Source organism: Ahaetulla prasina, chromosome 2 (assembly GCF_028640845.1).
Source record: "Ahaetulla prasina isolate Xishuangbanna chromosome 2, ASM2864084v1, whole genome shotgun sequence".
Lineage (NCBI taxonomy): Eukaryota > Metazoa > Chordata > Lepidosauria > Squamata > Colubridae > Ahaetulla > Ahaetulla prasina.
The window spans coordinates 36,733,011-36,750,018 of NC_080540.1; the positions used below are offsets into that span (position 1 = coordinate 36,733,011).

Consider the following 17,008-nt stretch of genomic DNA (forward strand, 5'->3'; position numbering starts at 1 on the left):
CTCCACTGGTATGGACATGTCCTGAGAGCAGCATCTTCCACCGTTGCTCTGACTGCCTACCAACTAAGAAGTCATTGGCCAGCAACCTCATGGGCATCCAAAACAGAGATGGCCAGACATCAACAAAGATATTCAACCCTTGGGCCTGCACCCTGGAAACGCAGCTGACCTTGCAAAGTGGCATTCAATGATCCAAAAAGCGGACCCTGCACTTGCAGAGGAGGAGGAGGAGAAGAAGAAGGAGAAGAAGAAGAAGAAGAAGAAGAAGAGGAAGAGGAAGAGGAAGAGGAAGAGGAAGAGGAAGAAGAAGACCAGGGGGAGGGGGAGGAGAGGAGGAGAAAGAGGAAGAAGAAGAAGAAGGTGAGAAGGAGGAGGAGGAGGAGGAAGAAGTAGTAGTACTGGAGGAAGAGGAGGAAGCTGGGAATTCAGTCTTACAATTTTTAAGGTTATTATTTTTGCCCCAGACTAATATGAAAGATACCTTCCTGAAATCTGTATCATTTTTGTTTCTTTGGATTTGCCAACTACATTAGGATTGACACATACCTATACTGTGAGAGCTGCACTGGTTACCAGTTTCCTTCCTGGAATAGCTCAAGGTGCTGGTTGCCACCTTTAAAATCTGACATGGCTTAACACCTGGATATATGTGGGACAACTTTCTCATTTCAGCTTCTGCCCACAAAATAAAATTAGGGAAGGGACTTTATCTTGGTCCTGTCTCCTAAAGCATTTCTTCTTCACTGACTACCGAGATAATTCCCTTTTCTTTGGAACACAATTCCTCCCGAGATTAAATTCTACCTTTTTAAATTTTTTATATTTTATCAAGCCATCAAAGCTTGGCTTTTCAGAGAGTGTTGGAACAGATTGGTAGTGAGAGGGCTCATCCTGCTGTGAATTAGATGTTGTAGCTGTTGCTCTGTTTTGTTAGGGACATTGGTTTCTTTTTAATGGTGCATTGCTTGCTTTTGTTAGGTTGAGTGGCACATACATTATAGCAAAGTAAATTCAGTCACTTCTCTTAATGGTTTTTCAACTTTCTGAATAAAGCTATGTGTCGATTTACACAATTGCCACCCTCAACTCAGTAGCTGTTGTGGAGAACAAAACAGTGAATTGGACCAACTCAGAATAGCAGCCTAATAACCAACTCAAATTCATAAAGTGGTTGGAGTGACAGCTGCTTGAAATTTCACGTGGATCTAAATAGCGAGGTGATAGCAAAAAAGCTACACAGGGTTGCATATGCAGGAAGCAGTCCTATTTAACAAGCCTTTATGTCAGCAGAAAATTATATATTCAGAGCAGCAATTTCCTGTGACTTTTAGAATGACACGGTACTTACTCTTGATGCTAAAAATGTTCCCTAGATGATTCAGGGCTACTATTGCTTCAGCTCCTTTTTGGTAATTTGTATCACCAAAGTGCTGGATGACTCTCTCTTTTATCCTTCATCTGCTCTTTCATTTCTAAGACTTCAGTGGTTTTAAAAAGCAAGGAATCTTCACGGACGGACGATTTGCTTAGGGAAGGAGGAAGACAAGGGAGAATAGTAATAGCAGCCATCAAAGTAATTCTGGCAGTGCTCCTTTTTAATTGCAACTCTGTATTGTCTGTGTGATCACAAAGAGTAAACAATGGGTTGATGAAACATCATCCATCCATCCATCATCTCTGCACTTCATTTCTTCAATTGCCATAGTACTCTCAAGATGATTGGCAGCAAAGCACAGTAGTAGAAAGCAATAAATGATGTAGCAAATAAAATAATTTCTTAAATCAATCAAAAAGCCATCTGTGCAAATAATCTGTTCATAATAACATTAGGGAATAAATGACAGAAGTATTTTTGATATGATAAAAAAGGTACATAAGAGTTCAAATAAACACACATAAACGAGTGTGCGTGTGTGCATATACCCACACAATATTTAGAGATACAGAGGGTCCTGAGAACTAAATGAATTTAAGATGAAATATGAGTGGATACAGGGAATAAATACCTTTGGTGAATTGTGTTAGTGGCTGATTTGGTAAGTCATATCCTACTGAATTCTTTTGTTTCTTGCTTTTATGGAGGAATAATGGTAAATTAGGGAAATCTTCTGCCTGGTTTCTTACTGTTGGAATAAACGTCCATCTGGGTTCAGTTCCAAGTGGGGAAAAACACATTGGATTCATGGAAGTTGCTTGGAAAGAAGGTTTATTGATGAGCAGGATCACATGCCTTGGAGATCTTGGGCGAAAAGAAAAGGGAAGAGATCCTGAGAGTCCCTGGATTTTATACTCTCTGGCATTGAACTTCCTAGGGCACAGGAAGAGTATCCTGATTGGTTGCTGTCAGAGTTCATGGCTAGCTTTGTAGATTGTCTGTGTGCTAAGTTTGGTTGAATCTTGTTGCGTAATGCAATGAAGGGCAACTAAATGGCTCTGCCTGAAGGAGGTAGATCTTTATTATGTAGAATGGACTGGCTCAGGCCTTAATGGCTCATTAACAAAGGCGGTGGCGGCTGAGTTTCTGCCTCCCTTTTAGGGGAAATATTCTCCCCTTTTAATATTTCCTAAAATATTTCATTTTTCTAGGAGAGAGGTGAATTTTAAGTTCCTACAATACCTTATACAAGCCATAAAGAGTTTTGTTTAATTCAGCTACAGTGGTTTTGAGAACAGTACTACACAACCTATGTCCCATTGGGTCATTTTTTCAGAGATACGTCTTTACCAGATTGTTCAGGAACTCGGTATGTCTAGTTTAATGAAAAGAAGGCCTAGGGGAGACATGATAGCAGTGTTCCAATATCTCAGGGGTTGCCACAGAGAAGAGGGAGTCAAACTATTCTCCAAAGCACCTGAGGGCAGGACAAGAAGCAATGGGTGCAAACTAATCAAGGAGAGAAGCAACCTAGAACTAAGGAGAAATTTCCTGACCGTTAGAACAATTAATCAGTGGAACAACTTGTCTCCAGAAGTTGTAAATGCTCCAACACTGAAAGTTTTTAAGAGATTGGTTAACCATTTGTCTGAAATGGTATAGAGCTTCCTGCCTGAGCAGGGGGTTGGACTAGAAGACCTCCAAGGTCCCTTCCAACTCTGTTATTATGCTATGTTATGATATTTGGCAATGTTTGTGTTTTGAATTTTTTTTTAGAAAAGTGTATTCATTGTCTTTAATAACTAACCTCACCAGTTGGTTGGCTACATTCTGACTTTACCAGTTGGTTGGTTACATTCAACTTTGGAAAGAAATGTGGTCTTTGAAGTAGCCTTCAAAAGTTGTGCTGTAGCTGGCTAAACAGCTGACCCTCCTGTACCTGCAAGTAGCAGATACCAATTCACTGGAGGTTTTTAAGAAGAGACCAGTGGACAGCCACTTGTCTGAAATGGTATAGGATCTCCTGCTTGAGCAGGGGGTTGGAATAGAAGACCTCCAAGATCCCTTCTAGCTTTATTCTGATTGATTGATTTCCAGATGATTAAACTATTTTCTGATTCCAATTCACTTTCTTCTTGTTCTCAATGTTAGGTTGTACCAGGTGAATTTTGATGCTCCCACCTGTGAAGGCAGACGAGAAAAACTTTCACTAATAGGCGACTTTTCCTCTTCTGCGGAATTCTTTGTCACTATTGCCGTCTTTGCCTTCCTCTATTCCTTGGCAGCCACAGTAGTTTACATTTTCTTCCAGAACAAATATCGTGAAAACAACAGGGGTCCTTTGATTGTAAGTATGCGTTCAACCAATGCTAACACCTTTGTCCTGCTAATTGATGTGTCTGTCTAAGTTATCTCTCCCATTGGGTTAGTTTGAATTCTACTGTCATCTGATATACAGGTTTTTCTATTTCCTACTTAGATTTTACACTCTTTGAATAGTGTTATTTAGAGGGTTATTTGGTGTTAATTGGTGTTATTTGGAGACTGTTATTGAGAATCATACAGAAATAGTTTGAAGGCAAACAAAGTTTGCCCAATGATGTTGACAAGATAAACCGGGTAGACACTGCCGGCAAAAAAAATCTGAAAATTGTCATTAGTGTCTATGTTGACAGCAGTTCATGTAGATACACTGATTTTATAGATCTTAGTTACGATCATTTAAGAAGAGTAAATACTTCTATTTATCCCCTTCTACAGATATTACAAATACTATGGGAGATTTTCAGGAGGTGATACAACATCTTATTTTCTTTCAATCCCCATCTGTGACTTTGTAGATCCTGAAGAGACATAACTTTTTCTACACAATTGGAATATTGATTTTTTTCCCAAAGATTTACTGTATAAAAATAAGTATAAAAATACTCATTTAGAAAAAGGAAGTAAAAATTTTTTAGGTTGTTCCATTGAAAAACAAAATGCATAACTGGGTAACCTTTTCATAGGGATCAGCCAGAATGATATAAAGAAATATGAAAGCTTTAAAGTTTGCTAACTAAATATTGTCTAAAAACAAGGCTTAATTACAGTCCTCATTACAGAAATCTGAAAGAAAACAGCTGAAGGGATATTGTCAAAATGGACATGATTGTATTTATAGTTACAGAATTGCTTTATCTCAAACGCATTTATAAGGGTTATAGAATAGAAAATGTGTGCTGACATTTTGGTTTAGGCAACAAAGCATAATTTCATATAAGTATGACCGACAGCATTATAACCACACCTATGAATAAGATAGCTTAAATATCTTAAAATTAATCTGAAGTTGTGTCTGTTTGTCTGGTATTGTATTAATGGGTATGCAGATATACATTGCATCTCCAATTATTATCTAAAACGGGCAATGAGTATCTATAACTATATATAAAAACGTCATTCCAAGAAGCTCTGTAGCTAACACCTCCAGGCTCTTGAACTTTACAAGCCATTCATTGTTGCAAGTTTATTTGAACCTTCCAGCAGGTACCATTAATTACTCATAAAATTATATTCTTCTATTTAATATGTGAAAGGCATTTCTACATCATGCATGGCAACTAACCTCAAACCAATGTTCTTCTGCTCTCTGCCACTGCTGTGATTCCACTCTAGTCAGGAACAATAATTCTGTTGTGATCGAGAATTTTAACATCCCCGCATTGTTATCCTTTTGTCATCATTTCTAATCCACGAATAGGACATAAACAGTAGCAGTAAACTAGAAAAGCTGTAATAGTGACATTTTCATTGCCTGCAATCCGCAAAAATAATTGGATGAGTTATCCTGCCTTGTTGTTGTTTTTTTAAAAAAATCACCTTTATGTTTTTGTAGTCTCTGAGGGAATCCTGCACTGATAATCACGCTATAAAATGAGGTGTTATTTAGGCAGTTCACCCAGCTCTAAAAAAACTGAAGAGTAACTCATGACATAAATGGGAACATGTACTTAACTCCCCCACCCAAAAAAACCTGGTCTTCAGGCTTCAGCTGAGGCTGTCCTTCACCTCTCAAATCGGGGCCACATTTTTTGGTGTCCAGACAAAACCACAAAATGACACTTGCCCTCCACAGACAGAAAGATGAAGCTACTGATTGCCACAAGGTGATTTTCATCTGAATGCTTTCTTGGATGAAAGAAAGCCTGAATGCAAATGCACTTAATTGGCCTTAATGCTCCACTCCAAAATGCAAAAAAGCCTCTACAGTTTTAATTCCACATCTTCCAGAAACATTAGCATTACACTTCCTGCAGCCCTTGGGGATTTTTCTTAGGGAAAAAAAATAACCTGCTAGATTTTTTGATTTTTTTTGATGGTGGTGGGGAGGCTGCTTTTGTCTTTGTCAAAATATGGGAATGTTGAGTAAATTGAATATAAGATAAAGTATAAGACACACCTTTCCCCCCCCCTAAAAGGGGGTGAAAATTTAGGTGCATGTTATGCCCACCCACTGCCCCCCCCCTTTGGCCTCTGCCTCCCAGCAATTTACCTCCTTGCAGCAAGCAGCAAGAAGAAACAGCCCATTTCAGCTTCAGCACAGCCAAATTAGCACAAGTTGATTGTCCCTTGGATCGGCCTCCCGACTCTCAGCTGTTTCAGGCTGCAGGGATTCCCATTGCCTATTGCTGCAAGGAGGTAAATTGCTGGGAGCAGATTATTTTTTTTCTTGTGCTAATTAAGCTATGCTGAAAACGAAAATGAAAGTAAAGCAGGCTGTTGGCTGCTTGCTGCAATGAGGCAAAATTGCTGGGAGGCAGAGGCAGGTTTTTTTTTCTTGTTTTTCTCACCAAAAACGGTAGTGTGTCTTATAGTCTGGAGCGTCTTATACTCCAAAAAAACTAGGTACTATCCTAAGGGAATCACTGTCCAAACTTAAGGAGGAATCAGGCTTCTCCTGGCAAGCTGGACTGGATGCAAGGAATTCAAGGGCACAAAGCATCTGATCAGTAAATTTATTGTAGACAAGCTAAATAAGCCATTATAAAAAAAGAATCCAGTGTCTGCTTTGTGTCTCCTTGTAATTTCTGTCGCAATATATTATCCATTGCAGCTTTCTGGGCCTATCACAACTTCACCAAAGGCCCTTTAGCCAGGTCATTTCAGGGTGACTTCATGGCTGCCATAGTGGTCCTGTGGCACAAGGCCATCTTAGGAGTCCCTTACCTTGTCCTGTAACTATCTCTTATGACGTGGACATGGGGCTGGACTTTGAGAGGCAGTTGTCAATTGCCTTGGGCTCTATACCAGGGGTGAAATGCTCCCGGTTCGCACCGGCTCTCCCGATTAGGTAGTGATGGCAGCTGCTGGTTCGGAGGACCGGTAGCAAAAATCCCTGGCCCCGCCCCCCATGCCTCTGCTGAGCCGCACCATCAGCAGAGTTTTTTTTTTTTACTTTTAAAAGTTTTTCTTCAGCCGAAACATGCCTTTAAAAAAAAACCTCTGATGATCGCGGGGCTGAGCAGAGATCATCAGAACACTTTAAAAGTTTTTTTTAAAAAAAACCTCTTCAGCTGAAGGGGGAAAAAAGGAAAAGGGGGGGGGCTTTAAAAGGCTCCTCTGGCCATCCCAGCTGAGTTCCTCATCACCAGAATCTTAAAAAACATGTTTTCTACATGTTAAAACAATTATTTTAAGAGGTTCTGGGCAGCTATGAGGGAACTTCAGCTGAGATCGTCAGCGGAGCTGACTTTAAAACTTTTTTTCCTCTGGCGATCTCAGAGGAGTTTCCTGATCCTAGCAGGCTTTTAAAATCATTTTTTAACAGCCCCCACTTACAAGAGCTCCCACCCATGCCCAGCCAATTCCCCCTTCTCACTTACCTATAATTACTGCATACTGCTCCTTTCGGGCTGGCAACGCAATGTTTACTTCAGCTACTGATTACAGCCTGCTTTGACTTCCTGCTTTGCTGAATGAGGAACTCTGGGATTTGAAGTCCATAAACCTAAAGCTACTAAAGTTGGAGACCCCCTGATCAAAAAAAATAAATAAAAATAATAAAATAAAATATTTGTGCAGCTTTCTGAGATTTGGTGTGTTTCTGTAGTGTTTCACTCTAGCTACACAAACACACAAAATCTCACAAAGCTGTATGTGGCATTTTGTGTGTGAGTCAGTTGTGTTATGTGTGTGTAAAGTGTGAAAGTGTGAGGTTCCTGCTTGTTGCAGGGGCCATTCTGGGTGAAATGCAGCTGCTTTTACATTGTGTGTGAGTCAGTTGTGTTGTGCTGTGCTGTGCTGTGTGTGTGTAAAGTGTGAAAGTTGGTTTTTGGTACCTCTTATAGTTTTGTATACTTTGTTTATTATTTTTATTATTTATTGTTATTGGCCACCCCCACCCAGTCATCTGACCACCAAGCCACACCCACCAATTAAGCCATGCCCACAGAACCGGTAAGGAAAATTTTTAGATTTCACCCCTGCTCTATACCAAGGCATATACAAAAAGAGGAGAAGGCCCAGGAGCATGAAGCAGACCCAGAAGAAGATGAGGAGACATCAATATCAAAGACATCCACTACTACAACAGCATCAAATAATAATGCTTGAGGCCGCCAGAATTGCAAGAACTAAAACTTGTACCTCCCTCGACACCCAAAGTGGTAAAAGAGGAAGTAAAGAAGAAGTTTGCTGGGTATCATATGCAAGGTCTATTTATAGTCATATTGGGATTCAAATTCTTGTATCTCTTTCCCCCATCCATGTCATGTACAGGCTAGAAGTCAAACTCTTTTGAGTGGTAGAGGTCGTTTCTACCCATCACTTCTCTTGACAGGTCTCCTATGAGACTCTGAGATTCGTTATAACCATCTGACAAATAACACCCTTTTTCCTCCTTGCAGATTGTTGAGCTGAGAATTGAACTAGGTTCAAATTCTGGTTCATTTCATCCAGCATGTATTGTGCTTCCACATCATGTGTAATTTTCATAGGTAGGAAAATACCAATGTGTGTGTACATTTTTAGACATGGGATTTATGCATTCTGAGATTATTCTATCAAGCGGAACTATCCTTCTGGCCTTTGGCATTCATTCATATTGCACCAATGTCCTTCCATGCTTTTCCCTGCCTGTCATACATGAACCTGCAATGTTCGATTTGGGTTTTGTAGGATTTCGTTGTGACAGTGGTGTTCTCCTTCATGTGGCTTGTGGGTTCTTCTGCTTGGGCTAAAGGTCTGTCTGATGTGAAGGTTGCCACTGACCCAGATGAAGTCCTCTTACTGATGTCAGCTTGCAAACAACAATCCAACAAGTGCTTGCCTGTGTACAGCCCTGTTATGTCAAGTCTTAATACTTCAGTTGTGAGTATTCCTTTTATTTTGTTAAAAAACAGGGGGTGGGTGGTCCTGAAATAAAATGATTGGTGCCCTACCGAATCACTCAGCATTTGTCTTTTCTCACCCGTCAGTTGGAATCCACCATTGGATTCCATTAACCTAATTCATTGCTTCTTCAAAGGATAATAAGATAATAACAGCATGAGTGTAAGATAATGGCAGGAGCCACTGATTCTTTAAATACACATAATGTAAGCAATTAGGAGCATTTTAAAAGATAATAATTGAGCATTCTGGTTGTATTTAACAATCAAAGCGTATTTATCCTAGTGGCATGAATATGAAATAAATTTCTTCCAATATTATGGAGAATTTGGAGAAAAACGCCTTTTAATCATCTGAGCCCATAAAGCTAATATTATGGCACTGCAAAAAATTATTTTAGGGAAAAATAGATGATTGATTGCCTCTGGTAACATCATCGTGAAGCCACAGATCCAACATCAAAGAATACAACACTTGTTTCAATTAGTTTCTTCTAGCTCACCTACTAAATGAAAGCTGTAAACTGTTTTCAGTTATTGTTCATTTATATTTTCTTACTACCTGACTACAGGAGTGACAGATTAATATTTGTTTTAACCACATCTTTGGAAGGTTCTCTGGGCAAAAATACCTTGAATTAATAAGTTGTCTTTAGAAATTTTTTTTAAAGAAGAATCTCAATCTTGTGAATAATCAAAAGAGAAAAAGAGAAAGAAAAACCTAAATGAAATTTAATGCCTTGCTTGCTTTTTGTTTAGGTCTTTGGATTCTTGAACTTTGTTCTCTGGGCAGGAAATATCTGGTTTGTTTTTAAGGAGACTGGTTGGCATTCTTCGGGCTCAAGGTATCCTCAAGACACCCTCGAGAAACAGTCCAGCAGCTATAACCAAGGTGGCTACAATCAAGATAGCTATGGGTCGAGTGGTGGGTATAACCAACAGGAAGGCAATTTTGGGCAACAGACTAATTATGGCCAAGTTGATGAATTTGGCCAGCAACAACCGAGTGGCCCGACTTCATTTACTAATCAGATGTAGCAACCGCAGAGTTCAGAGAGCCCTTAACGCTGATCCTTTGTAGAAAGCTCAAACATGGTGATGATAGCACATTTCTGAGTGTTTGTAGATTAATATGATGATGAGTTTCAACTAATCCAAGGTCTGTGAATATGAACTGCTAGAGATGGGTTGTGGCTCTTGTTTGTTTGTGAATGATGAAGTTCCCCTCAGTAGATGACGATGATGATGATGATGATGACGATGACGACAATGGTGATGATGATGTGTTCATCACAGTGGTGAAATGAAGTAACTAATTGTTATACGTATGGTATAAATACCCTTACAGTAGTTTTGTACATGTATGGTTAGAATGTTTTGTAGCCTTCGGTCTGTAGGTTAAAATATGCATAATATAATTAAATTAACATTAGCTTTTCTTCTGCATTTTGATGAGGCAAGATAAGTTTCCTATGATTTCTGAAGATTACTCTATGTAGCACAAAGCATGCATTATATCTCCTATATTTTCTCCATTGCTATCTGACTGCTAGTTTATACAATTCAATATTTTTTATGGGTTAAAATATTTATTTGATATTCTTCTTCATTAGAATGTTAGTCGGGTGTCTAAGTGCATGAAACCACATACTTTTCACAATTGAATATTATGACTGTGAACATGGAATTTTTCTCCATTCGTATTTAATTGTTTTGCTAATATAACATTTTAAATAATGTATATATGACTAATTTATTTATTCTGTAAAGTTGGATCAATTACCCAAAATCTGAATTGTGTATCTAAAAAAATATTTTTCCTTGAAAGGAAATTTTGAAATATACAACTGTTCAACTGTTTTCTGCCTATTAAGTTCAGTATTTGTTCCTAGAGCCATATTTATGTTGAAGTTGTGTGATTCAATATGGATATAATATAAGGACCAAGTAACTGTGTTTACATCTTTACAAAGGTATTTATTTATTTTATTAGGATAACAGAGGTGCAGATATTGATACAACTACACAATACAGCTATTGCGAAACATTACAGAAATGTTTGTCCTATCTTGTCATCACTGTTGAGGAAAATTTTTCTTTCTCAACTTCTATTAAGATCAGACATTCTGCTGCCTGTCGAATTTGGTGCTACCTCTAAATAAAAAACAGTGTCAGAAGTAGGATTTTAACAATAAAAAAGACACAGCCATGTCTTAGCAAGGAGCATGATTAACTTAGGGATCCAGTTGATCTCAAACTATATATAATAATTACAAGGGAAAACATTCTTTTCAACAATTGAATGAAAGGGATCAGACTCAATGGCAAGAGAACAGAATCAAACTTTTGCTAAATCTCGCTAAGCTTTATCTTTTCTTTATTCCAGTTATAGACAGATCTCAGATACGTAGCATGGAGTTTCCACTGCTAAAAATATATTTGTCATAAAGCAGACTGAGCTTTGCCTTTATTGTTGTGAGATAGGTCCTTGACTGTTTTTTGAAGGAAGCTATCTTATAAATTGAACAAAACATTCGTTAGCCAACCAGTCTAGATGTCACTTGTATATAAAGTGAAAGCAAACTCCACTTCCTTCTAGCACTGGTGATGCTACTTAGGTGGCATCTGCAAGGAAACGATCAAGCTCAGAGAACACTAAGGATTCCACAGTCTAGATTTGTATCCCTGTTCAGTGATTGCGGCATCTATTGCAAGGAATAAGGGTGCGGTAAGAACTGGATCTCTACCTTGCCATACATTTATCAAACTGAGCAGCTCATAACCTGAAGTAAGAAACAATTAAGAACTGCCAATTTTGCATACACGCTAGAGTCTGTACATAAACAAGGCTCATTTTTTTTTCTTATTCTATTTGCAGCCTATAGGAGAATATACCATAAAACCGGAACATCTGCATTTCTAAACAAAAGTGTTTCTGTCTATAATATAATTGTATAAGCTGTAAATGTTCAAAGCATCATTTAGCATAAAGCAGCGTAGTCAGTTATATGATTGTTGTAACCAATGTACGGCTGCTCCGTGAATAAATTAGTATTGTGGTATAATTATTTGATCTCAATAAATAAAGTGTATTGCATACAAAACTTGTTTGAAGGATTATGATGCTGTTACAAAAGTTTAAACTAAAGCAACCTTCAACCCCCTTCTCAGAGAATGACAGTAAATGTATTCTGTTTCAGTCAGCAGATTAAAACAGGGCCTCAAACCTGCCAAGCACATTTAAAAAAAAATAAAAATTGGGCCTTGCTAAAAATTAGGGGTAAATCAGTAACTTCTGTTGGATCCACTTAGACAAGATGGGAGATTTAGACAGACTGAAGCATAGTATTTCAGGAAAACAAGAAGAGAAACCAATTTATAAACCATGGAATATATCTTTTTACTGTTGATAATGAGTGTGCTGAAAAACTAGCTGAGAAAGGACATTGTTTCATATAAACTATCTGACATTCATTGGTTGGGTATCATTACCATTGTTTCAAAAAGTTTTTTCGTCTAGCAGGAGTTCATATTTATTTATTTATTTGCATTGTGATTTTTACAAATAACCAACACATATCCAACACATCCTCCTCCTCCTCCTCCTCGTCCTCCTGTTTTCACCACAACAACAACCCTGTGAGGTGTCTTGGGGCTGAGAGAGAATGACCGATCCAAAGTCACCCAAACGGCTTTCATGCCTAAGTGGGACCAGAACTCACGGTCTCCCAGTTTGTAGCATGGTGCCTGAAACACTAGATCAAACTGGCTCTCTTATAACTGGTTATTTTCCAGATGCTTTTGGTAACAATAGCCATAATCTCTGCTGGTCGAACGTTATGGAGCTTTTGTCCAAAACATGTGCGGACTGCGTGCGCGAGCAAATTGCCATGTTGTTTGATGTTGCGCACATGTGCGGAATGCGCATGTGAGCGAATTGCCGTGTTTTGTGACATCACACGCATGCACGGATGGTGCACACTCACATTTCCGATGCTGGGCGAACCTGTTGCTACAGTATGTGAAACCCACCTCTGGTTATAGATCAAACAATCAAGTCCGAGAATGAATTTCCCCAAGAGAAATGAAATACTCATTGCCCTCCCATGTCTCTATGCTGGAGTCTGAAACTGAATGAAGGAATAGAAATAGTCCAATAAATCCAAAATAGTATATATATTTTTAAAGCTGTAGTCAAAGATCTTTTGGAATTTTTGATACAGATGTTAAGACAATTTATTATTGTTTAAGGAAAACGGGACCTCCAGTTCTATGCTCTATACTTTCTTTAAAAGTTCCTGTTTCTTGTCAAGCTGATTTATTTATTGTGAGTATTTATAAAAACTAAGGGCCGGCTTTTTAGTCTCATAGATTTTAGTGATCACTTACACTAATTAGATGCTTTAGATGTTTCTAAAGCATCTGTTCCGAATCAGAATGTCAGCAGATGCTGTAACTGTAAATACAGCCAGTGGGTGGGAAAAAAAGAAATTATTAAGATAAAAACTTATAAAAAAATAAAACTCATTTTATCATCCCATTAATCAACAAGTTGTATGGAAGACTGTAAAATCAGTTTTACAGTCTGGCTTTACTCCATGGTGTCAATTTTGGAATTTTGGAATTGATATAATTGTAATTGCCGATATGTCTATTATCCTTTAAATTCCAACACTCCAATTAACTAAAGGTGCAATGCAGGATCATGTTTAGATATGGCAAGGCTCCAAGCCGGTATTTCTCAACCTTGGCAACTTTTAGCTGCGTGGACTTCAATTCCCAGAACTCCCCAGCCAGCATGCTTAAAGTTGCCAAGATTGAAAAGCACTGCTTTGAGCTATGAGGAAGCAGTAAAAGCTCTATTTGGCAAGTGCTAAGGGAGGAGATTACAGTATAATAATAGAATTTGGCAAGAACAGACACATGATGGGCTGGAGAAGGGCCAAAGAGAAGGTTTGAGTTCATTAGGGTTGGATCAAGGTAAATTAGCCTTAAGACAAAGAATTTTAGATATAGAAGGGAAAACAGAAAGTACTGCCCTCCTCTAATGATCTGTGGGTGTTGTTAGATCGTGGGAGGCAATGAAGAGGCAGGACGACAGACAGTAACTTCAGCTCTTTATTTAAGTAAGTGACTTCTGCAAAGGCTTAACTGACAGCACTCCCTTTTAAAGAGAGTTGTCCCACCGATTCAGCCACTGACAACGCTTTACTTTTCCCTCCGTTTGAATCCACCAATCAACAGTGGGCCCCGTTTGAATCCACCAATCAGCGGTGGGCATGCAAATGTCCAGCTAAAGCTGGACCTGAGTGAAGCCTACATCCGTGGCTTCACTCGCTATTTACATATGTAACAGGTGTATTCTGGGAGAAGAAAGAACTGCAACCAAGGCAATGGTCAGATAAGAGACATCTTGGCCTACAGAAGAAGTGGGAATATGAAAAAGCATCTCAGAAGGATCCCATAGGGGGCTGCGGTGGCTCATGTGGTAAGACGCTGAGCCTGCGCACCGCTGAGCTCAGCAGCTCAATTCCCATGAATGAATAAACCTAGTAGGGACAGGAAGGAGCCTCCCGTGATTGCCTATTGGCATTCAGGCATCCCACAGATAAGATAACACTGCCCGAAAAAAATCCTTTCACAGAGGCAGCCAGCCACTTTGATGATCCCTGGCTAACACGTGCCATATGCTTTACAAAAACCAAGCACACAGCCCATGTTCTTCTTTGTGGTCAGTTTTGTTGGGAGATTTGTCACCCGTTGCTTTGAACTAAATTCCCAAGGAATTCCAATAGTTTCTATTTACGTCATGTCTTAGATAATTCCATCAAGTGGAAGACCATGTTGAACAAGGTTTCTCTATTGATGCCCTGACCTTCTGGAATATATCTCCTCCACCTCCTCCGCAACCTTTGATCTAGCCAGTTCCTGCAAGATCAGTTTTTGAAAACTGATTGAAACATGACTTTTCAGTAGAAATATTGAAAATAAATAAAACAAGCAAGTATTGCTGAAAAGCAATTAAATGTGCCTATTCATAATTTCCATACAATATTCTGTTAATACGTTAAACAATATTTATGCTAACTTAGTTTGGCCTACAGTAAATTATTATTTTCCAGATGATCCTGACATAGCTCCCATAATTCATAACCACTCCTTTTCAACAAAGAACTTGCTATTCCTTTTCTTATCACCCTGTGCTTGCTGCACAATTTCTAAAGTTGGCAGGTGATTGTCCCATCTTTCGACAGCTCCATTTGGTATTTGGCATTTTAAGTAAATATTTTCCCTCGTTTGTGATATACTTTTATATATTCATCTTCCCCTTTCCACCTAATAGACTGATTTTTCACTACTTCTTTATTGGATATTCTGAATACTTTATATGTTCATTTATTTTCCTACAAAATGCCTCTAGCAAAAAAAATTTTTTTTTTAAAATAAAGCTGCTTGCCAGTCACTTGCTAAAGAAAATCAAAATAAAATACCTCACTAATTTGTTACAGGAGGAAATCATTCTCCTTTTCAAAGCAAGTAATTTCTTTTGAAGCCATTTATACCCCAACTATTTTAACCTTAAAAATGTCACAGAAGAATGTGGTGTTATTTATTAGAAAACATTAAAAGTGTTGCTGAACATTGTGCAAGAAAATAATCTCATACAATATTTTTTTTTATGTGTTGTTGGTAAAAATTGGTTCTTTTATCCAATTTCTCTTGACTGAACTTCCACTCTCAAACAACAGGGGTTTCTGCAGAGGTAGGTCAAGAAAATCAATTTAGCAGCCACAACTGTATAAACGTAATTTTTAAAATGTACGTTTGTATGCTACCAAAGGACTTTAATCCCAAACTGCTATTGTCCTATAAATTTAGCAGCTCTGTAATCCTCTTTTTCAAAAATACGTTTTATCTTTTCCAACTTCCCAAAGTTTGATTTTACTTATCTCTTGTAGGATTGGTCTATCTTTGCCAGTTGGGATTCCCAACCTGTGGGTAAGGGGTTTGCAACTGGGCCGTAGAAACGGCCAGTGAGCGTGCATGCACAAACACATCCTCACATGCACGAGGGGTAGGTGAGCACATGCGCGTGCATTCCATTTGCGTGAACAGCAGGTGCACGTATGCCTGCCACTTTTGGAAATGGAGCTGTGTGCACACGCGTGCTTGCCAGCTGCTCGTGCAAACCATCCTCACCCCCTCCCACACTGAACCACAAAGCCAGAAACATTGGGGAATTCTGTCATAGAGGAAGGACTGATGTCATGACCAGGAGGTAGCAATTGTTCTGAGCTAGGCTTCCTGAGTCAGTAAAACACACGAGTAGTCCCTAAAACCTCTTTTATTTCAACAGCTGTGAATTCTGTTCATTCACAGATGAGTCCCAAATAGTTTTCAAGAGTCCTTTGGGATAAGGCTGATAATCACCCACCTTTATCTCCCTTGGCACGTTGCCAAAGACCTATTTGGCAAAGCCACACAGTGTCCAGAATCAAACAGAGCTTCAGACTTTAAACTAAACAGAATTAACAATGTTGCTTCCTGCAAAGGCCCACATGCCTTTGCTCTTCTTTTAAGTCTTATGGGAGGGGCCAGTCGTCTCCAAGCCCTACTCCTGAGTCGTCCCTTTTGTCTTAACTGTTCTTGCTTTCTGGCAGCTCTGTGCAAGCACACACTGGAAACAGGCATCCCCTGTTCCTCTGCCTCACTGAGGTCCGACTGGAGGCTTCGGAGGCAGCACATCACTCCCAGATGGCCCTGGCCCCCTCTCTGCCTCTGACGCAGAGCCCTCGTCCGAGCCTTCCCCAGACTCCAAGACTGGCCCAAGTTCCTCCCCAGCCTCCTCACTGTCTGACTCGGCTCCTAGCTCCGCAGCCCGCCGGCGAACCACAACAGCAATTTAAATATTTTTTCCCCTTTCTGTCTCTACAAAGACAAAGCAAGTTGTTAGACACCTACCTTTCTCACATACCAATACTAGGCTGAAGACCTGGATGCCATACTTTATATGTGGTACTATTAATAAAAAGTCACTTCTGCCCAATCAAAAAGTGGGGTCAGGGTGGAAGGACCAACATAGTTTTGGGGAGAGACCTTCAGACTTCCACCCAAAGTTCCCAACCATTTCACTGTACAAATATGTTGCTAATAATTTCTTCCTTTCTACACTAGCTAAAGAAACCAAAGAGTTTAATTACACAAAGAATCAAGCTGCGTTTTAATACATTGTCAAAAAGTTCCAAACATACCGGCTAAGACT

General features: G+C 39.2%; 1 protein-coding gene across 1 annotated transcript in view; it reads left to right on the top strand.

Moving 5' to 3' along the window:
• Nucleotides 1–11,824, top strand: part of SYNPR (synaptoporin) — a 45,261-nt gene extending 33,437 nt beyond the window's left edge. The window contains exons 4-6 of the mRNA XM_058167808.1: nucleotides 3,488–3,722; nucleotides 8,534–8,725; nucleotides 9,505–11,824. Of these exons, the coding sequence (XP_058023791.1) occupies nucleotides 3,488–3,722; nucleotides 8,534–8,725; nucleotides 9,505–9,783 (706 nt within the window). The 3' untranslated portion in view covers nucleotides 9,784–11,824. The remainder of the gene's footprint in view (nucleotides 1–3,487; nucleotides 3,723–8,533; nucleotides 8,726–9,504) is intronic.
• Nucleotides 11,825–17,008: the final 5,184 nt, after the last annotated feature.